The sequence below is a fragment of the Cebus imitator genome, unplaced genomic scaffold, assembly GCF_001604975.1.
Source record: "Cebus imitator isolate Cc_AM_T3 unplaced genomic scaffold, Cebus_imitator-1.0 Scaffold283, whole genome shotgun sequence".
NCBI lineage: Eukaryota > Metazoa > Chordata > Mammalia > Primates > Cebidae > Cebus > Cebus imitator.
In genome coordinates this window covers 543,342-567,427 of record NW_016107598.1, presented here as the reverse complement: position 1 = coordinate 567,427, position 24,086 = coordinate 543,342, and the positions used below count along the sequence as shown (strand labels likewise).

The window sequence follows — 24,086 nt, the reverse complement described above, 5'->3', positions numbered from 1 at the left end:
AAGCTATTCTCCTGCCTCAGCCTCCACAGTAGCTGGGATTACAGGCATGCACCACCACACCTGGCTAATTTTTTCTATTTTAAGTAGAGATGGGATTTTATCATGTTGGTCAGGCTAGTCTCAAACTCCTGACCTCAGGTGATCCACCTGCCTTGGCCTCCCAAAGTGCTGAGACTACAGGCATGAGCTACTGTGCCCAGCCGCACATATGGCAAAAGCAAATTAGATTATCTAAAGAATATGAAATGGTTTAAAGACAATTATTTCCACCAATTTTAAAGATTATAGACTCCTTTGAAAACAAGTGAAATGTGTACATACTCAACTCATATATACATATGTGCAGTCTAGCATGTATAAGGACAAAAAAAGGCAAAAAAATATGTGTTTAGGTAATTCAAACTTCAGTAGAGCCAAAATAATGAGTGTTTATTGGGGAGTGGGAGTCACTTATGAATAATGAGATAAAATATAAAAACTGTGAAAGTACCAGCCAATGGAGGACAAATATAAAAAAGTTACATTTTATCCAATAGGGAGTTGGGAGCCACTAAAAATTTTTAGTTTAAACAATGACATAATGCATTTCAGTTTACAAGGATGACTGCATCTTTAATCAAAAGCAGCAATCTCCAAAGCAGAGATTGCAAACACATACAAAAACATTTACTGGAATATGGAGAAAAAGAATTTCTATAGTTGTTTTTATTACAGTCTTTAAAATTTATATCTCCATGAAAGTTCTATAATATATAGGATGCATGTTCCACAATGTATAAATGATAGTAGTATATTTGTATCATATATTTGCATATATGATCCACAACATTTGGTAGCCTTCTATCTCAAAATGGAATAGAGGGAGATGGGTTTAGAAGCAGGAAAACAGTTCAGGAAGCTACTGCAGTATTTGAAACCAAAATTATTAGGCTCTGAGCAGAAGTGGAAGCAACAGAGCCTGGGCGGTTTTCTTGAGAGCTATCTGGATGTAAAATTTGTGGGTACTGCTTACCAACTAGATAAGGTATGTGAAAATCGGAGGAGTTAACTGGATGGATGTTGGTGCCATTTACTAAAACTGGGATATTAGAGGAAAGGGTAAGAGGGTGTAGTCCAGGAACTGGTGGAGGGTTAGAAACAAGCTCAGTATTAGCCAAGTTGAGTCACAGGTCCCAGTGGAGGATCTTACAAGAGAGGTAAGTTAAGGAAGCAGCAATGTATCAGCACATTTTTCTCATCAAGGATTTTATTTATTTTGCAAGTAAATCAGATAGGGGGAGCTAAAAAACAGATTTGAATGAATTAAGAAATAAAAATATTTGAAGTAACATAATATCATAAATGACAAAGTATGAAAATAAACATAAATTATAAGAACTATAAAATATCAGGGGAAAAAAAAACCCTTTCAGAGAAAAAAGAAATGATGACACCCAAGCTGGATAATGAACACTCACTCGGCAGAGGTGACAAGAAGATACTGCAGATACAGTAGGGAGTATGACTAAATTTACGGAAAGAACAATAAGCAGGGGAGATGATGAGGAAGTCTGGCTGACTACATCCCATAATACAGCAGAGCCTGCATCATAGGCTATCTTTTCCTTCCATAAAGATAGACACATGACATTACCTTTAAGGCACCTCATGTTGGGTTATTCACAACTATGATTTAGTGACCTAAATTTTAAATATGGTTTCTGGATTTACAAAAGTACTAAGTAATATATATGCAAAGCAAAGAACCCTTATTTCTGCTCCATTCCTGAATCCTATACTCAGAAATTGGGTAGGAGTCAGAGGAGAACTTAAGGAATGCTTTTGTGCCTTTATTAAGATTTCTAAAGTTAAAAATGACATGGTCATAATGATCACGAACAGCCTCATGTCAAAGCAGCCCCATAAAAATGTCTGCCCTGATTCTGAGAATAGACTCAGCCAAATCCACTGCTTCTTTTTCACATTATAGTTGACACATCGCATGCCCTCATCACCTCTGACCTCAATTACTACAGTCCTCCAGGGGAAAGCACTCCAAGCTGTTTGCCCTGCCCCCACTCTCTCACCCCTCTCTTTACTCCAAGAGTGTATTCTGAATTCTGCGTGAATGAAAGACAGATCTTTCTAAAATACATATTACAGTATACAACTTTTGCGAATATATTTTTTTAACTTGTAAAATAACGTTCTTCATAATCTGGCATTAACCGTTCTTACCTGAGACAAATATAAGAAAATTACATTGGCTAGGCACAGTGGCTTACGCTGTAATCCTAGCACTTTGGGAGGCCAAGGCGGGTGGATCACGTGAGGTCAGGAGTTGGAGGCCAGCCTGGCCAACATGGTGAAACCCCATCCCTACCAAAAATACAAAAAATTAGCCAGCTACCATGGCAGACACTTGTAATCCCAGATAGGAAGCTGAGGCAGGAGAATCACTTGAACCCGGAGGCAGAGGTTGCAGTGAGCTGAGATCATGCCACTGCACTCCAGCCTGGGCAACAAGGCGAGACTCCATCACACATACACACACACACACACACACACACACACACACACAGTATATCAACTATACTTTTGGCTGTGGTAAGACAGGAAAAGGAGAGAGGAAAATAGGAGATAAATTGTGAACTTGACTGCCCATCTCATGTAGGGCACCATATCATTAACAGCAATTTGAGACATGCAGAATTTTAGTTTTATAGATGAGGCAGTGATACTAAAGAGGCTTACTAAGGTGCTGCAAGTGACATAGCTGATAATTGCAGAGGTGCAATTTGAACACACATCTTTTCTGACCACAAAACCGATACTAGAGAGGACCATCGATATTCAGTGAACATACCTGAAGCACTAAAAAGAGCATCCCCTGTGAACTATGTAGGATACAATTGAGTGTAAGAAAAAATTCACTACTAATTTGTAAGAGAAGAAGGAGACCCAAAACAACTGATCAAAGATAGTAAGGGATAAGGAGGCTACACTGAGGATATCAGGAGACAAAAGAACAGAAAACTTAAAGAAACAATCTGCTATGAAGTGTCATCATGAAGAGGATGTACACATATATGTATATGTATGTGTGTGTATATATATATATTTCTCAGCAAGGTACTTAACATTTCTGAGTATCAGAATCACTCATCATTCATTTGTTCAATCAATATTTTTTGAAGGCCTACCCTGTGCTAGGCACTGTGCTAGACCCTGAGTAAGCAATGTTGAACAAAAATGAAAAATTGGGGTAGTCCCACCTATTTTATATAATTCTTGGGAGACTCAAATAAAATAAGTTTTCTGGGGGAACTTAGAAAACTGTCAAGAAGATATATATCGTCTTGACAAACACACATGCATACACACAAGCATGCATATATATATATATATATATATATATATATATACATATAAATGGTGCAGATCCTAGACCCGTACTGTCTAATACAGGGACCATTATTCATATCCAACTACATAAACTTGAATGAATTAAAATTAAATAAAATTAAAAGTTCAGTTCATCAGTAACAGTAGTCACATCTCAAGGGCTACATATGACCAGTGGCTACCATACTGGACAGCACTAATTTAGAACACTTATATCATCACATAAAATGTTATTGGACAGTAGTTCCCCAAAAGCTGTGAGTATAAACATGAGACAGGGCATCTGAATGATGCCAGGGTTGAGCATTAAGTGATACTGTGATGAAAATATACTACAGGCCAGGCATGGGGGCTCATGCCTGTAATCTCAGAACTTTGGGAGACCGAGGCAGGCGGATTGCCTGAGGTCAGGAGTGCAATACCAGCCTGGCCAACACATTGAAACCCTGTCTCTGCTAAAAATACAAAAATTAGCTGGGCGTGGTGGTGAGTGCCTGTAATCCCAGCTGCTTGGGAGGCTGAGGCAGAAACACTTGGTTGAACGCAGGAGACGGAGGTTGCAGTGAGCCCAGATCATGCCACTGCACTCCAGCCTGAGAGACAGAGGAAGACTCCATCTCAAAAAAAAAAAAAAAAAGAAAAAGAAAATGTGCTAAAAACCACATGCTCAAAGAAAGATGACTGATAATTCTTTGTAAGATTATAAAACCATCACAAAGGAAAGATGTAGGTGTGATTAAAAAAAAACGTGAGAGCTAACTTTTATTGGGGGCTTAGTAAGTATGAGGAACTAAAGCTAATTGCTTTAAGTCAATATTAGATATCATTCAAAGAACAATACTTGAAGCAAGCATTATTATATCTGCTTGTAGATGAGGAATCTTAAGCATTGACAGGTTAAGTAACTTGACCAAGGTTACAAAATTATTTAATGTTAAGACCTTGGGATGAACTCTACTAAAAAAAAAAAAAAAGAAAGAAATATTTACCAGAACAATAATAGCTAAGACACTGAATCAATCTGGTTGAATTAGTTATGAAAACAGCATCAAGGTAATATTATATCACTATGTGTCTTTTTTACTTTCAGTTATTAAGAGTTATTGACAATAACATTTTCCCCATACTATCACCATTAGTTCTTTGTCTAAACTTTGTCTTCTTTCTTCAGGAATGGCCTCCTTTCTCCTTGTCATTGTATCTTGAATCAAAACCCAGGCATCTTTTAATATTCACATGAAGTCTCTAAAATACTTCAGCCTTCACTAATATCTCTAACGTCACACAACCTATATTTTCTAGATCACTCACTATAATGCTAATTGCACAATGATTTGGCTTTAATTGTATCTTTGTTAACCAATCTTTACTGAAGTATGCTATACTATTTGATAAAAGAGCATATATTGAGCATTTGATAAATAAATGATACTAATAATGTACCTTGCATCAAGAATAACCTAGATTTTCATCTAAAATTTATCATTTGTAATATTGTATTCATAGTTTTTGAAGGCATACAATATAAACACCCAGTCCATCTCTGATAAATATTTTAGTTTTCTTATGGATTAGCTGAAACATGTTAGCTCTTTTTTCCTTTCTGTAATATAGGAAATAATAAAGATTATTAAGGAGATACATGTTAGGTAGTCTTGTAACAAAAAAGGTCATGCTTAGATTTATTATTACTTTAGTATCATAAAGACCTAGATTGAATATCTAATCTTAATAGTAGCTGAAAAGATCAGATTCATATGTCTGAATCTGTTTTTACAGAATATCATTGGCTAAGTTTACTCTAAGAAATGAAATGCAGTTGAATTATCTTCCTTTAGCTGTAAAACATCTTTTATAGGAATGTCCATTAAGGTCTGGCGGGTAGGGAGGGAGGGGTCGAAAGGTGGTTGAACAGAAAATGTGCCGGATCCTATCTCAATACAAAGTGTTCTTACATTAATCAAAGTATATTTTCTGGAATACTTTCTTACACCTAGGTCTTATCTTTCAGTCCCCATACCTAGAAATATGAGGGGGTATTCCCAAAGGACTAAACACTGAGCACTTATGGTTTCCCATCCTCATTAGTTTATTAGTTTCTCTGCTGTATATCACAGTAAAACTGTTCTTTAAGCTTTAGTCATTGGAACTGGGTACCTGAGGTAAGAAACTGCCATCATGTTTGCTCTTAATTTTTCCTTTGTTATTGCCAAGAATTGAAGAAGACTAAAACAGATGATCTCCCTATTTGTACTGAGGGAGGCCTGGACATGGTATCTCTGTCACTTTTCTATCTCTGGATAAAAAGTTAGACATATCTGCAAAAGTAAGTATATGGCTTCATGATGACTATGATAATATTATGTACACTCTGATGTGCATAGATAACCCTAAGTAGCTTTAATAATATCAAAAATAAAATGTAATGTTTCTGATGAAGAAAATCTGATTCCTTTTTTACTCACACATAACGCTCTGTGGAATTTGGCATAAAATTCAATATCTGCAGATATTAGATAGAAAAAAAAAAGGAGTCAAGTAGTATTAAGATCCCAAATTTGGATATACAGACATCAGAAAACTGAAAATTCCAAGGTTCTCCTAGTTTCTCATGATGTCAAAGCTGTATGTGTGATGTTATAAGTGAAAAATTATGTGGTAAAGTGTGCTTGAGTTATGCAGAAAATAATTATTTTTTCTAACATTAATTTTATTCTTAACCCTATTTTTTTGCTATTTTGCATTTAATATTTTATCATTCCTCATCCCAACTTAAAGATAAAAAACATTAAAAAAATAAAAAGCTTCTAACAAGAGTCCTTTCAACAACCCTTGAACACACCTGGTTTCTGCAACTGTAACAATTCGAAGCTACAACGTCAACCACATAAGCATTAGAACTTGTATAATAGGGATATGGAAGATATAATTATTCCTCCCTCCCTTGGTACATAGATAAACTACTTAATAATCATCCCTAAGAGGCTGGAAGGCTTTGTGTCAATGAAGAAAAAAGGAAAGGGATGGAGAATATTACACACTACAATTCTTGCATCAAGAATAAAAAAGAAACAAATAAATAGAAAGACATCCCATGTTCATGCATTGGAAAACTTACTGCTAAAATGTCCACACTGCTCAAAATACCCAGTGTAATCCACAGACTCTATGCAATTCCTATGAAGATTCCAGTGGCATTTTTTATTGGCATAGAAAAAACAATTGTAAAATTCCTATGAAACCACAAAGGACCCTCTGTAGCCAAAATAATCTTGACAACAAAGAACAAAGCTGGAAGCATCACACTATGGGACTTCAAAATCTAGGACCAAGCAGCCATAACCAAATCAATATGGTACTGGCATGAAAACAGACTAACGGAACAGAACAGACAGCCCAGAAATAAACCCATGCATATATGGTCAACTGGTCCTCCACAAAAATATACAATGGGGAAAGGAAAGTCTCCTCAATGAATGGTATGGAGAAAAGTTAATATCCACATGCCAAAGAATGAAACCGAACCCTCATCTTATACCATATGTAAAAATCAACCCCAGATGGATTGACGACTTAAATGTAAGAACTTCAAACTATAAAACTCCTAGGAGAAAGCAAAAAAAATCTTCATGATATTGATCTTTACAATCATTTCTTAGTTATGACCCCAAAACACAGACAACAAAAGCAAAAATAGACAAGTGGGACTACATCAAACCAAAAGCTTCTGCACAGCAAAGGGGAAAATTCACAGGGTGAAAAGGCAACATAGGGAATGGGAGAAAATATCTGCAAGCCATATATCTGATGTGAGAATAATATCCAAAAAATCTAAGGAACTCCTTCAACTCAGTAGCAAAACAAACAAACAAACAAACAAACAACACACCCCCCCACACACACATACAAAAACAAAACAAACACAAAAACACAAAATAACTCAATTAAAGAATGGGTGAAGGACTTGAATAGACAATTCTTCAAAGGAAATGTAAAACAGGCCAATAGACTTATAAAAAGATACTCAGCATCACTAATCTGGGAAATGACAATCAAAACAGAAGTGAGATATTACATAACACCTGTCAGAATGGCTGTGAGAAGACAGTATTGAGGAGATACAGAGAAAAGGGGATACGTGCACACTGTTGGCGGGAATGTAAATACTGCAGCTCCTAGAGAAAATATTTTGAGGCTCCTCAGAATATTAAAAAAATGTAACTACCTATATGATCCAGAAATCTCACTTCAGGGCATATATCCAAAAGAATTGAAATCGGGACCTTGAAGAAATATTTGCACCCTGGTGTTCACTTCAGCATTATTCACAATACCCAAGATGTGGAAACAACCTAAAAGTTCATTGATGGATGAATAAAGAAAATGTGGTATATACATACATGGAATATTATTCATCCTTTTAAAAAAAAGGAAATCCTGACAGATGTGACAACAGGGATGAACCTTGACGTTGTTATGTTAAGTGAAATAAGACAGTCACATATGGAAAAATACTACATGATTCCACTTATATTAGGCACATAAAATAGTCAAACACATAGAATCAGAGAATAAAATTGTCGGAGACTAGCAGGAGGGGAAAATAAGAAATTGCTATTCAATAAGTAAAAAGTTTCAGTTATGCAAGATAATAAAGTCCTAGGAACATGCTGTATAACATTGTACCTGTAGTTAATACTGTATTGTATACTTAAAAATTGTTCAGGGTAGATCTTAGCACATGTAAAAACATATAAAAAAGAGACTCAATAATCAGCTCCTGGATTCAAGTAATATTTATAAAAAACAGATTTGTAAGCTAGATTGTATGAAGAGAGAAAGAATTTTCTGAATACTCCTAGTTCTCACCCAGCATATTAATAGTAGGCCTGGAGACCATATCACAAACTTTGTTGTTTTTGTTTTTGTTTTTGTTTTCCTCTTGTATAGAGAAAGTCCTGATTATCATAAGTCTTAGTCATGAGTCTGGATTAGCAAAAAAAAAAAAAAAAAAAAAAAAAAAGCAGCATATAATTAGAGGAAGGAAAATACAAGCCTAGCTCTTTTGGTCTTGGGCTGCCTCTGGATGAGGGAAATAAACAAAACTGGGAAGACAGTGGTTGTAATTTCTTTCCAGTTCCCTTCAAGGCCAAGTCTCAGAAGGGGAGAGATAGGATTAAGCATACAGGATTAAAAGACAGGGTTTTTACATACAGATTCAAGGACTAGAGAGAGGTTCTTTAATTTGGGTTAGAGGCTAAAATATACAAATCATCAAGGAACTGCAAGAGCCAAAGTCTTTTCTCCTGCTCTGTTTTGGGGATTCTGGAAGAACACTTTATGAGCTGCCAGGACATCACTCTTTTCACAAACCTAGGAAGCTGTGACTCCCCTGAATTCCTGTGCAACAAGAACAGCAATGTCTGAGTCTCCTGGGGAGCCTGTGAGAGAGGGCTGCTGAATCAGTGTCAATGTGGTCCCACACCAGAAGCTGTGAGTGAGTGGATTATATGGGCTGGACAAAGAGCAATCCCAGCCAGACTCAGGGTGGTTTGCTGTACTAATGAGAGCAGACTCTAGTAAAGCTGGCAGTAAATACCAACAGGCCTAGCAGAAACCAGGCAGAAAAGATAGCCAGCCCAGCAGTGCCTACTTGGCCAGCCAAAGGAGCCCATGCTAAGTTAACACAGGATAATTTTACATAGAAATTTTAATAGACATATGAGGCAATCAACATTGTAAGACAGCTGAACTATTTTTTCCTTTTTTCTTTGTTTTATCCTTGAACATTTGTAAAGAGTACCACAATGCAATCATTTTATTAATAAAATGACTGTTCATTTTGTAGTTCCTACAACTTATAGTAAATTCTTGGCTTCCCATTCACTTAATCCCTATTTGAAATATAAAATGTGAAGTTAATTCAAACTATCTGAGCTAGTTGCTTTAGTGTGGTTGTCATTAGGTCATGAAATGAAGAAATGGGAATGAATAATGCTTTTATGTACACTGTAAGTGGGCTGTGCAGTATCGAGGTCCTGAGTCTCAATATAATGGGGGCTACATAATCAGGAAAAATGACAAATCCAAAGAAGGTAGGGTTTTTATTGCACAATAAGAATCTGGGTGATTGTTAAAATAATTTTGTCTGATTTCTATTTTTCAAATTGAAAATCTATAAAAATAGTCCCAATATATTTCAGAGATGCCCATTAGTAATATGTATAAGTCTGAGCTGGCAGCAATTTAGAACACTGCTTTCACATACATAAGAAGAAGGGTGCTGGTGAGTGAGGAAATGATACCCAGCAGAACTTAGATGATAGCAACCTTAGGTGAACCACCCAAATGCTTCTACTGATTTTTCAAATGTTGGGTCATCAAAGAGAAAGAGTTATTGAAGGAGACAAAAACAACATATCCCAGCCTGATTAACACTTTCTTTAAACAAAATTAGAAAGTTCCATTTACTACACATAGCAGTGATGTGCACTAGGGCTGCCCATGAGACCCAGAAGCCAAGGCAAGGCTTATGAAATGAGGAAAGAAAATGTATATCTGCACAAATTCCCATACTGGCTTTCCCTTTACATCATCCAGAAGTTAGGAATCAAGAAATTAAAAAGTGGTTCTAATATCCTAATTTCCATTAGTGACATTGTATTAGTACAAGTATCATAGAGCAGGACATAATGAAAGTCTGCTTTTATTGTTTCACCATTTGCTGAGACATGGACCCTTGGGTTGAGACATGGCTTTTACTCCTGTGGCACAAGGGATAAAACCTGACACAACTTAAAAACATAAAAAGAAAGCCTGCCAAAGTGCTGATACAAAGGACTGAAATTAGGAAGCAAAATGTTTTAGTGCCCCAGAGACATGACAAAGAATACACAGTAATTTGTAAAGCACACTAGAGAGAACCAAGGCCTTCCACAGGACATGGGTGAAAAAGACTTAGAACTAAAGATAGTCCTGTAAGAAAGAAGGTACACAAAGACTTAAAATGTTTGATATTATCAGTCAGAGCTCTCAAGTAAAAAATATGTCAGGTCAAAAGCACTGAACAAGTTAGTGTGGGGGCACATAAGTGGTTACAGTAGTTCTGAAAGATGAAAAAACAATTCTTTTGAACAAATACTTCATTCAGACTTGTAAAACATTTTTTTTTCAGATACTTAGTGAGGTGCTGAAAGTGACAGGAATATGCTGTATATAATCGGTTGTTTACAATAACCTCTATACAATCTTACTGAGGGAAATAACTCCAATCATTCCTAAAACAAATATTTCCAGCATATAGTCCCAAATTGAAAAAATTCCGCTGAGAATTTTTAAATTTAAATATTTAGGCCAGACAGATTACAGCTGAAAACTAGAGTGAAATTTCTGGCATCTAGAAAGAACCAAAGCAAGCATTCAGCTACTGTTTACAAAATTATGCATTAAAGGAGCATTTGTTTTACAACCTTTACCCCATATATCAGGAAGACACCCAGTAGGAAGACTTAGAACAAGATCCCCTGAAGACAGAAAGGAGTGAGCATAACCTAACTGAATCTTCCACAGAGACGTAGGAGGTGCATGCGTGCGCGCGCGCGCGCACACACACACACACACACACACTCTCACACTCACACACATACACAATTTGCAAAATCCCAAATGAACGTGTTCAGGAGTGGACAGTATTGATTCTCATAAATAAATATTATGTTTAAAGTTAATGCATGATGATCCAGCAAAGAAAATAAAACAATGACAGAAAAATAAATGACATCTAATTTATAGAAAATTATCTTTTAAAAATATATTGATCGCCTGAGTTATAAATAAAAATGATGAAACACACGATTATTGGAAATGTCTGGATTCCTAATATAGATGCTTCCCACTTACTAACACGCAAGTTTATAAATCATTGTACCTGGAAAATAAAAAGAAGTACAGGCTTTAAAATGTGGTTAAGGAGGTACACTTGGCATGAGTAGAGTAAAAATGTACTTAATTTTTTTTTTAAAGGGTCTATCCACCAGTAAACAAAAGCAGTTGACATGTGAGAAAGCAAACACTAAATTTTGATAATAGAGTGTGTTTTACATTTAAAGAGAGCAAGTCCATTTTAAATACTAGCAAAGTTTTTTCTTGGTATGAACTGCTTTCTCATGAATCACTAATTGACACAGCTTTTTCTGAGTCGGCAATTTTTGATTTAAGAATCAAGATCTGGCCCAAATTATCTGAATTGGCTTTCCACCCTGGTATATGTTTACTGCCTTCAATTTCACTTCAGTCAGTCAAACATATCTAAAACCTCTCAATTTTCTTTCTCCATTAATACAAGATCAAGAACTTTAAATAGTAATCCTGAGCTCTGAAGTCTCAACACATTTTGTGTCTTTTCATCTTCAATTCTTTATGGAAAAAAAAATACGGAGTTACATTTGTAACACTTTAATCCTGGTCTATATATCTCCCAAAGAAGCTCTTTTCATTGAATCTATTCATACAAAGACAGAAGAAACTCAGTAAAGCAATTTAATGAAAGAAAATAAAAGTATTATTTTTATGTTTCACATCTGAAAGCTCTTTAAACTTCACTCTGCTTCCTATTTTATGTAATAATTCAATCTTCATATTGCCTTCATTTTCTCAATAATTGTTATAAATATCCCAATTATGAAGCATACAAAACCAACCAGACAATAGATTCCATAAATATGATTAGTGTTGACAAATGATTGGCTGCTAATTAAGATAACACAGGTATAAAAAAATTGTAATCTAACACCTACCCAAAATAATGATTGCTACTTGACATATCTTAGGCAATTTAGTAATATTATGTTCCATACTTCATTTATTTAAAAACATTTACTAAAATTAATTTCTATTGTTCAACTTTTGTGTGGGTTACAAAGCCCACCAATGATTCTCTTTGATCAGGGCATAGGTCATGAGAACTTCCAAATACAACAGGTTAGATTATCTATTGACATGTTCGCAGATTCAAGGAAGGGCTCTGGGCCTACATGTTCCTAGGAGCAATAAAATAAGAAATAATCTTCTCGTTTTTCTAGTTCTTGTTTCATCGTTTCATTCCCTGGCAACCAGCAGCAACTCGCAAATAATTTCTGACTTCTACATGTTTCCCACCTGGGACAAAAACACGCCTTCACAGCACCATGACAACCACACCAGCAACATAAGCACTTGGGTTCACGCAGGAAAATGAAAATCCTGAAAGGAAGCTGGGAGATAAAGGCTTACTATTTCTTGTTTCCCACTGGTAGGATGTAATTACAAAAATTACTTTAACACAAAGCTTCTGGTGAATGAATAGTGAGTAATTTGAGGGGAGAAGCATAAAGCCTAGGGATTAAATTAAAAATGTAAAATGCTGAATGATGTCATACAAGTTCAGGCCACCTTCCACCCAAAAATAGACTGCCTAAAGCAAACTCCTTAATGATGACAAAGTAAACATTCTTAAGAGATAGGCAGCAAACCACACTGCCATGTGTGTACCTGTGCAACAGTCTTGCATGTTCTTCACATGTACCCCAAAACCTAAAATGCAATAAAAAAAAAGAGATAGGCAGGGGTATATTTTATTTTCTTATGAGTTTAGGTAAATGGTTGATTTAATAGTAGAGGTGAAATTTATGACCCTTTAAATTTTTATCAAGTATATTGTTACCAATTAGAATTTCAAATGTAAGATAATTTTGTCCAAATTAAACGGGTTCAAAATGTGATTTTCATACTTCTAAATCTGAAAAGCAAATTAAACATGCCCACCATGATGAAGCAGACAAATTTCTTTATCATAAGCATGCCAAGTTTATGTTTTTTGTTTAATGAAAAGGATGCTATTCATCTGCTAGAAACTGGCAGTTGCTATGTGCTATGAATACTTGCCACTTCTGCACTAGAAGAGACCATTATTTATATTGCCAAATGTAAAACTGCTTTAGATCTTATTCTTTAAAGAGTAATTCTAAAGCAGAGCACTGCATTTTTTACTTTATTACCTAGTTCAATATATTTTTAAACAACTCTTCATATGTTTTCACATTGCAAAAACAATACAATTTTTCTATTAAGAGTCAAGGAAGGAGAATCCGCTAAATATGGGATTGTTTTTGTTGTTGTTGAATTATTCCAGATGATACAGTATCTTAACAGTTTCAAAACTGACTTTTGTTGGAAACTCAGCTGAATATTCTTAGGAGATAAGGAATAGAAATAGATATTTTCATTTGGTCGAGTGGAATAACTTAGGGCTCTTGAGTGTGGGAGAAGCATAATTTTTGTTTTGTTTCTAGGTTTAGTTTTGTTTTCTGAAGACATAAGGTCCTCATTATCTATAGCAAATATCGTTCCTAGGCTCCAAATTCTGTGCAGTGTATACCTTCAGATTCTCAGTGATACAACTAAGAATGAGAAAGTGGACGGCAAGAAGAGATATTCTAACCATCGATGAGCCAATCACTGTTACCTGACTCTCAAGCTAATCTCCACCCATCCCTACCACAAGAAATGTTTAGAAGGCCATTCATACGTTGCCTCTGGGACATGATTATGAAAATAACACCATGTATTTTTAATTCACTTGGTGTTCCAAAAGATCATCTAACTTAAATCTACTCAAATTGTACCAATTTATCATCCTCCTTTATCAAGCCGATTTCTGTTTCTCATTTATATATCTGAATTCTGGAAAGAGAATTCTCCAGTCTTCTAACTTAGAATTCTGACTCCTCCTTAAAAAATCTCTCCCCCTCTCCCTCTTCCTCTCCCCCTCCTCCTCCCCCTTCCCCCCTCCCTCTCCCCCTCCCTCCCCCTCCCCCTCCCTCCCTCTCTCTCTCTCTCTCTCCAACCCCTCCAACATCTACCCCTTCATAAAGCTCGATCAGTTTTACTTCACTTTTTGTACATTTGGCTCTCTCTCTCCATTGCATAGTTCAGTTCCTATAACACTTGCAACGAACTACAGAACTCAAATGAATGGCAGTTCTGAGGAACTAAATTGCCAAATCAAGAAATGCAGCTAGCCAATTACTGTGACAAATAACAAAATAGAGCAGAATATTTACATGGGCCCTACTGATGAAATCCTGCAGGGTCAGAAATGGCTTGTTTATGATCAAAACTCCTACTGATGACTTGCTGGTAGAGAAATGTATGGAGACCATGGTTCTCAAATGCATTTCATTCCAAGTAAGTCTTAGCTTATGGGTTTTATTCCTTTTCCTATATAACTCATTAAGAAAGACCTCATATGTTTCCTAAAATGAAATGTTGAATTAATTCAGAAAAGGTACTATTTTATATAGTACTTTGGTTCATTTATGAATCAATATACCTTTCTAAACCTAAAACTTTTTCAATTTTACATTTTAAAATAATGATATACATTATAAAAATATATTCTTAATTTACACTTGGAAGGTATTTGGTTCTATGAGAACACTTGGCTCTCCATCTTGTTGCCAAGAAGTTAAAAGGAGAATTTTAAAGTTCTGAATCTGAATCATTTGTTTCCCTAGGCAACAGAGTTACAGTTCTAACATACACAGTTACAACTAAAGATTCTCAAAAGGAGGTAAATTGACATCATCCACAACTTAATTCAATCAGAACTTCATAAGTAAGAAGGTGAAAATCATTAAGTTCATATTAACGTTTATCATGGAACACTTTGAGAGAACTGAATGATTCAATTATGAGTCAAGATTTAAGGTAATTGAGAGGTGACAAAGGAACTACTTTTGCTTTGACCCACAACCATCAAAACTTGTCTCAAAATGTATTACTCTAGTTTGTGGCCTACTTTGACTATAACTGCAATCTTCTATTCATGATTTAAAAACGCAGTCTTCGGTGTCTGCACTTTTAAGTAAACCAAGTGTGTTGATGTTACTAAAATTGACATTTTAAATAATTTTCTAAAGCATTTTTACAAATTCCTGTAATTACATCTAATTCCTTTATATATATGTACCCTGACTGTTAATTTCCCTATTCTATCATCTAAAAATACGCTAGGTATTAAACATAATATTTCTTGTAACTTTCCTACTTCAAGGAAAAAATAATCTTTTCTTTTTAAAATATCAGACTAATGAAAAGTCTGGCTAATATTTATAGAAATAGATACCTTTGGGAATTGAAATGTAGTAATAGGGTACAGCTTGATGAAGCTATGGTTATGACAGTCAGAACTGATGGGAGGATAGCCACAGTAACCAATCTGGCATCCAGTTCTTCTATACAATTCCATAACATGTGGCCTATGCTTTCCTAAAAGACATTTAACCATTGCTTTGAAAGAGGTATTAGATATTAGTAATATGCAACAACCAAGATTTACTTACAGAAAAAGCACTCTATCCTACTATCTATTCTTTAACATAACCAGTCTTCTGATTTAGAATATTTTTAGAATATGAAAATTAAGAGTATTCACCTGAAGACAAACAATGACCAATGGTTCAACTTTAACAAAATTCCTAACATGCAAATCTTCAGCAAAGACATTAAATATTAACAGTTAATAACATAACGAAAGGTAGTATTGATTAAGCACCCATTGTTGCTGAATACTACATTAAGCAATTTGAATGTATGTCTCATACTTATGACAACTGTGCAATATATACTACTTCTTTTTTCATGAAAAAAAAAACTGAGACTCGGAGAGGTTAAGTACTAATCTAAGGTAACAGAACAACTTGGTATACAGAGCTATTATTACTCACACCAAGTCTAACTGCAAAGCCATTACAGTGACTCTCTACGCTAGGCACACATTTCACAATACTGTATTAATGAATATGGTCCTGTTGTTTCAAATGAGAAATTTCTTTAAAATTTTCAAGACTAACTTAAAGTTATCTTAAATTGCACTAATCCGTTTGTAAAGAATTTTAGGAGAAGTTAGCATCTGAAAATCAAACTAATGACTAGGTAGCAAGTCTCAACAGGCAATCTAGAAGACAAATTATTGCTAAATTACTTGTATTTACTTCATTTCCCTAAGGGAAATCTCTTCATTCTTAATTAAGAAAGTTGTCCTGACAAATGTAACAGACTTTTTTGAGATTTGGTTAAAAAAACGATTCCCAAATTTTCTTTTCCTCCACAAAGGAAATTGTATGTGTAATTCATAAGCATATCTTCTTAATAATAAGTCACTTTGAGATTTCATTTAAACAAACAAACAAACAAAAATAGTAAACTTTGATGCACCATAATTTACTTGATTTTAGCCATTCTAGCCTAATTGGAAATAAAACTCCACAGAATAATTTGATTCATTGTCTCCTCCACATAGTAAAAAGTTTTGCAAAATAGATTTTAAAGTCAAGTAGCATTACTCTTTTCAAATATATCTATCATACTTGCCTTAAAACAAAATGCAACTCTTTGCCATGCCTATATATGTCCTTTAAAAGGTTTAAAATAATACTGATAATTCATAATTAAGATACTTCTGTAAAGCATAAAGCACAAAGATTTTCAAATTTTAACATGAGTTAGAGAACTCACAGCTTTAATTTAAAGGTATTAAAAGAAGTCATAAACATATCATGGATATATAACACACTGGAATAAATACCTATAACATATAATCTATGCATTTTTTAAAAAGCAAGCCAAATGTTATGATTTATAAATGTAAACTTCTTTTGCTACCTCCACATTATACAAGAGCACATAACAATCGCATTCTCTTATTTGATGGGAGAGTTGTTTGCATCATATCTTAAAATTAGATTTTATTATTAAACTTTGTCAAGTGCCTACCTCTGTAGTGGAAGTCTTTGGACATGCCTATGGGAGCCTGTTCTACTGCTGATCTCTTGTAGACAACATGAATTCTTCCTTTTTCTTCCTCCATCTGTTTACCTCTTTCCAAGGGTTCAATGAAATACTCTTCATTATCACTTTTTATCATTCCAGCCTAGAGAAAGCACAAAATGTGTTAATTTTAAAAAGAAGTATCTATCATCTTCAGCTAACAAGCACATCTTTTTAAATGTCAAGAATATGACTTGTGAAAACTAACGCTTTTTCTTTCCACATTTGGCTATAAATTTAAAATAGTTATTAAGTATCAATAATTCATATAAGGTAGAAATTCACATATGACAGAAATGAAAAAAAATTATATTAAGGTATTATAGAATACAAAATTTACATAGGATGAGAATAGGGAAATCATACAACATATACATTTTATCAGACCGCAAAAGTACATTTATATATTCTACTTGGTATTTTGTATCTAGTAAGAATCATATGGGACACATAAATTCAAAAACTCTCTGATCTCCCATAGTACCCCATTGTGGACCACTTCTCCACATGTTACATACTTTTTTCTTATTTACACCTTCCTCCCAAACAAGGTGGTATGTGAGAAATGAGTTCCATGCTACATTTAGTATGTAAAGTTACTTCTTAAAATAGTCTCGTTAAGCTTATGCAGAAATTCCACATTTCTAAAGTTTATTAATTTGAAGAACTAACTCATATTTGTCCTAGTTTAACTTCATAATTATCATAACATTAACATTATATTTATATATAGCTGCCTCAAACTTCATTCTTTCACACTGAAAAGCCTAACCTTACATTCAGTTCCCCTATTTATTGTTTTCTGTTTGATCAGTCAGAAAACACCAGGGCTATATATTAGCCAGTTCTGTTCCTGATGATAAATGATGGCTTGTTTTCTAAAATGCGATATTTCTTAAATATCAAGTCCACATTACAGTCAAGTAATTGTGGCTTGTATTTCTACTTTAAACATCATACATTAGTATGACATTAATTTAAATATAAGCACATTTATTTGAAAACAAAATTGGAATAATGTGTTCATGTGGAAATGGTAATTAATTTGAAAATATACATCAGATTTAGAGATGTCATATTTTTTCTCAGGCCTTTAACTTATTCTGTTTTTCACACATGAGGTTACTGGCTCTCATGCAACAGGGACAAGGGAGGAGATTCTTACTCCTTCGAACTATGTTGACGTTTTTGCCATTATGCTGTCAAGCAACATAGAAATGAAAGGGAGGTGTTCTTTACCAAATAGTGTGTTTTCAGCAAATATATGTATTTATATTTATTTATATATATTTATGTATATTCGTGTACATACGTATATATTCAGCAAATATATATTTATATATACAGCAAATATGCCTATGACTATAGCTTTTCTGTTACACTCAAATCTGTCCTTTCCTTTCTGTTCTAACTTCTACAACTAGGTATGCTATTTCCCTGCTTCCCCTTTGTAACCCTCTCAGGAAATTCCTAAAGGCTATGCCATCTCCACATGCCACTTCTACCCTTGCCTTCATGATGTGCACATACAAACAGCTCTGGAGCCTATGGGGCCATGTCTCACAAGAAAACGTTACTACAACTCTTCCACTATTCTTGGCCCATACCCTCTGGAACAAATCTGTAGCTTTCACTTTAAAAAGCATTGAGCTAGTGGACACTCAGTAGTAATGCTGATATTTCAGACACTCCAATAACTGGAGATTCTTTCTTTATCTGACTAATTACTTTTTACCTAGTCACATACTATCAAATATACAGAACTTTTCAAAAGTTACACAATTAATTATTCTCTATTCAGAGTTGTTCCTATTGGTTAATGGATTTACCTCTTCTACAAATAGAATTTCTAACATTTTCCTCATGCTTTTCAATTTTAATTTTAATATCTTCTATATTATGGGCATATTCTTATATCTCTTATTACTCGTAGTTTCAACACTCACTGCTTTGGGCCTTCTCAGGCATTAATGAATTAATGTCCAGAAAACACACCCATTCTAGGCACAAACACAGTAAACATATAAACAGTTAATAAAATGTATAAGGCTAAAATGTCGTCTCATCCCTAACACCATCCATTGGTAGCAAAAAGCGTGAACTGGCTTTATCTTGGAAAGACAGGTCTGCGGATATACACAGAAGTTTACAAGGTGAAGTGCATCAGCATCAGAGTTTCAGTATTTATCTTTATTCCAGTCTTGTCTTTGCCCTAAATCCACTGGCACTGCATTCTGTAACATCTTCTGCATTATTCTCCCATCCTCCTAAGTCCACTAACACTTCCTTAGTTATAAACATCATCATTGTTTATTTGGATTACAGAAATTCCCTATCTTAAGATTTTCCAAAGATCATAATGATTCTCACAGATGAGTGCCTGACTCAGGGCAGAAACAGTGCCACTGAAGTGGGCAGCAACTCTGAGCAATGAGCAGTGGCTATTGCAGTCACTCAAAAGTGACAGGGAGGGCAGTGAGGATTAGCCTATGTGCCTTTTGAAAACACTTATCCATATCTACTACGGCAAACATTCAAATTCCAGGACACACGGTGTTATTTTACCCCACTAAGCCACAGGTGAAACAAAATTCAACACAACTAAACATCTCACTTAGAAATCAAAGAAAATTTAAATCAGATTGAGGCAGTATTAGTGACAAGTCAGGAGTTGGATCATGTGATGTCCATGGACCTGGAATCTGAAAGTCAGTCCTTTTATTTATTAAGTAAAGTTTAACGAAAGAAAGGACTTTATATAAAGCACTGTACTAAACATCCTAATAATTTGGAAATCCTGAAAAACAGTTCATTTGTCCTCATTTGATTAAATCCAGTCAAATAAATAAAATACCTGCCTACTGATATTCAATGAGTATGCTATGGAAAGTCCAGAAGGTAATTGACAGGGCAGTTGGTAGTAAAATCAAGCAAAATTTTTTTCCTCCATAATCTCATTATACACAGAAAACTGTTAGTAGAAACTGTTGAGTTTTCACTCAAAATTCTCTAGTATCTATTTCAGCTGAAATGCTCCTAGTCCACATCACAATAAACCTTCACTTCAGCCACTATTATTGTTCACACGGTCTCACATGTTCACATAGTATGGCAGCCAAAATTGCCCTTTAAAGTTGTCATATTAATTTGGACAAGTTTTAATTTGGAAGCAAGTGGACCAAGCATGTAAAGGCTCAAAACATCAGGTGCTTCTTTCTCACTCATATAAAGCTCAGGATGGTTTTGGATTGGCCAGGAGGAGTTTCTACTCCACACAGCCATCCAGGAGTCCAGGCTGACAGTGGTTCTATCGTCTTAATATAAGCTTTCAGAATGCCCTGTCGAAATGCGAAGCAGTACAAGGAAGCCCACATGGGAAAATTTTATGAGCTAGCCCTACTGGTGGTATTCACCATTTCCTTACTGCCATAGATAGAATACAGTTGTGTGGCTCACAGCCAACTACAAAGAGGGCCAGGAAATGTAATCTGGCTGTATGCCCAGGAAGAAGAGACAAATGGATTTTGATGAACAGATGGAAGCCTCAACCTCAAAAAAAAATCATGCCACTCCTTTGCTTAAAACACTTTGCTTCCCATTGCACTTAAAACCACACTCATTACTTTGGCCTTTAAGGCCCACATCATCCGCACTGCCCACCGTCCTTAAGTTGTGCCATTCTCAGTGTCCTTACGAGGCCCAAACCTCAGAGGATTTTGTACAATTTTCTTTTTCTTTGTCTAATACCAAGGTCCTTGTAACCTCAGATCTTTGCAATGCCATTCATTCTGCTTAAAGAGCCTTCATTCCATCATACCACACTTCCCTAAGCTGGCTGCTTTTTTTAATCTCCAGGCTTCAGCTTAAATGCTATCTCCTTAAAATGATGTTCTCACTCCCTCATCTCACAAAAATGAGGAGCCCCCATCTAAATTAGATCCTCTCTTAGCCAATTATTCTAACTGAAAATAATATGTTCTTATCTCTCCTGGTCCTTAACACAAATGTCAAGGGTGTGTTTAGCTGAATGTTAAATCGTGGTTCTCTGTCTCCCCCCACAGAACTGCTAGCTACTAAGGCACATGCATCTAGCTTAACTCACCTTTGAGTCTTAAGCTCCATCACAGTTGCTAGCACATCAATAAAGTTCTGATGAAAAATTACATGAATAAATGATACAAATGAGGGAATAAAGAGCTTTTACACTTTTGGTGATTATCCGAAGATGAGAATATTGCTATACTGGGGATAGAAGAGAAGGAATTAGAAGTCAGGCAGTTCAAGTGGGAGCAAAGGCTCTAATGTAAGCTTGTCCAACCTGTGTCCTGTGGGCCACAGGCAGCCCAGGACAGCTTTGAATGCAGCCCGACATAAATTTAGAAACTTTCTGAAAACGTTAAGACTTTTTGTGGTTATTTTTAAGCTCATCAGCTGTCATTAGTGTTAGTGTACTTTATGTGTGGCCCCAGACAATTCTTCTTCTTCCAGTGTGACCCATAGAAGCTAAAACATTGCACACCCCTATAATTACAAAAGTTCCTGGCACACATGCGGACAGTGAGCAAACCATTCATTCAGGGAGGCTCCAGAACAATGCCACGAGGACTATTAGTACTTACTTGGGTCTGAATTTTACCATGTAGAAATAGAGAACCAAAAAATAAATAAAAAGAATGTTGATCAGATGGATTAGAACAAGGTACATTTTTATATTTCTCTGATGATTAAGGACCAGGGAGAAGCAAGCAAGAAGCTAAAATAATAGTCGAGATAGCAAAAGTGGCAGTGGGAGGAGAAAGGGGTGGAGAAGTGGGGAAAGAATTTCATTTAAAAGCAATTACAGGAAAAAATTATTTGGTACCTTTTAAAATTAAAGTTTTTCTACTCAAAACCTTCCAAGGAAAGTCTCCATTTCTCACTCAGATTAATAACCAAAGTTCCTAGAGAGCCCACCTAGACCCTCCCTGATCTCAGCATTACTACCTTCAAGACTCCATCACCTCTCCGGCTTCATCCTCTCACTCCCTTCCTTGCTGGCTTCACTCCTGCTGTATCGGACTCCTTGCTGATTCTGGAATACTCAAGGGCGGTTTCCCCTTTAACACCTTTGCACACGCTCTTTCCTCTACATGGAATCCTATTCCCCTGGGACTCTGCATGGGTAACATTTTCACCTCCTTCAAGTGCTTGCTTAGGTGTTGCTTCTCAAAAAGCATACACTGACTACCCAGCTGCTTCTCAACCCAGCACCCCAAGCGTCTTTCCCTGTGCTGTCCTTTACACTGCACTTATTGCTCTCCAACACATTGAATCACTTAATTGCCTATCATGTTCATCGTTTATTGTTAGTAACCCACCACTGCCCTGCCGGTCAGGAATTACTTCTTGGTCTGCTTTGTTCAACTGCGTATCTCAAATGCCTAAAGCAATACCTGACGTAAACTAGATGCTCAATAAATACCTGATAAATGAAAAAACAACAAGGAAGAAGGAAGGCACTATCTAACATTACACCTTAGTTTTGAAGGTGGTTGACTATGAAATTAATGCTTTCATTCACAGAAACAGAAAAGCCAAAATGACAAGCTAACTGGAAGGCAGGGAGAAAAAGTTAATTCGTTTTGTTTTAACCATTCACTTGAAATAGTGATGGAAATTCCCGGCATACAGTGGAGAAATATAGAATTATAATTCAGAAAAATAAAATTGTCATAGCCACAGTGGATTTGGGATACATCTTCTCAGAGGCAGTAGCTAAAGCTGTTAAAGGAAATGAAGAAGAAAAGTTCATAATGAGATTTGAGGGTGGGTCAATATAGAATCCAAGGAAATGTCCATATAACCTTAGGAAATTGTCACATAGAAATTCCTAAAATCTAAACTCTAGACCATGGCCTTTAAGGCCCTCCATGTCCTAGCCTTGTTTATTTTTCTGGCTTCTAACACTTTATGCCTTGCTCTTTCTGTTCTAGCCACAGGGTACCCCCCACCTTACATAAATTAACAGCGCTTTCACTCTCTATTCCTCCTTTTTCTCTTGCAGCATGACTAGGTGATTGCCCGGCCTCATTCAGTACATAAGCTTCACATGGGCATGGGCTTTTCCATATTCACTGCTATGTCTTATCCCAGAGTCTAGCACAGTGCCTGGCTCAAAGTAGGTGCCTAACGCTTCAGGGAGCATGGGAGAAGAAATTAATGTAAGATATGGAAAAGTGAAAATAAGACACCTTAGATTTAGAAGGAAACTGAAAAGGAATGATGAGAGATAGAAGGAAAACCAAGAAGAGTGTCATGGGCACCTAAGTAGGAGAGAGCTTTATCAAAATAAAAGTAACCGCAGTGAAGAAGACACAGAGAATGAAGTCTGTGAGAAGGAAACTAGACATGCAAAAACATTTAACTAGAGTAGTGAGGGCTGAAGAGATATTACAAGGAATTACAGAAAGAGTCAGTGTCAAAATCACACATTTTTCAGATCCTAGAACCATGGCCATTAGAGGTAGATTCTTCAGTACCTCTTCCCATCACACTATATTAATCTTTCTCTCAGTAGCTACAAAAATTGGAGTGACTATTTTTAAAGTGCCCAAGTTTTCAGACAAGACTATCCTATACATACTTAAGAAACGAAAAAATCATCAGTACTTATAATTAAACGGTGAAAGTTCTTTTATCCACTAGAATGCCCATTTAGATAGTTGGGCAGTCAACAGATGTTTGGGGAAGCTCAAAGACCATGACTGTCCTACCTTCAATAAAAACTCACATCCCTGTGCTCAGGTCTACAAAATTTCACTGCACAGGAGACATTTAGTACATATGACAATAAAGTG

The 24,086-nt window shown here is 35.6% G+C and overlaps 1 protein-coding gene across 6 annotated transcripts in view; it reads right to left on the bottom strand.

The window, feature by feature from the left end:
- ADAMTS3 (ADAM metallopeptidase with thrombospondin type 1 motif 3) overlaps nucleotides 1–24,086 on the bottom strand; it is a 295,119-nt gene that overhangs the window by 132,416 nt on the left and 138,617 nt on the right. For all 6 annotated transcript variants that reach the window (XM_037728897.1, XM_037728899.1, XM_037728900.1 and 3 more), the window contains exon 4: nucleotides 17,197–17,353. In XM_037728897.1, coding sequence (XP_037584825.1) covers nucleotides 17,197–17,353 — 157 coding nt within the window. The remainder of the gene's footprint in view (nucleotides 1–17,196; nucleotides 17,354–24,086) is intronic.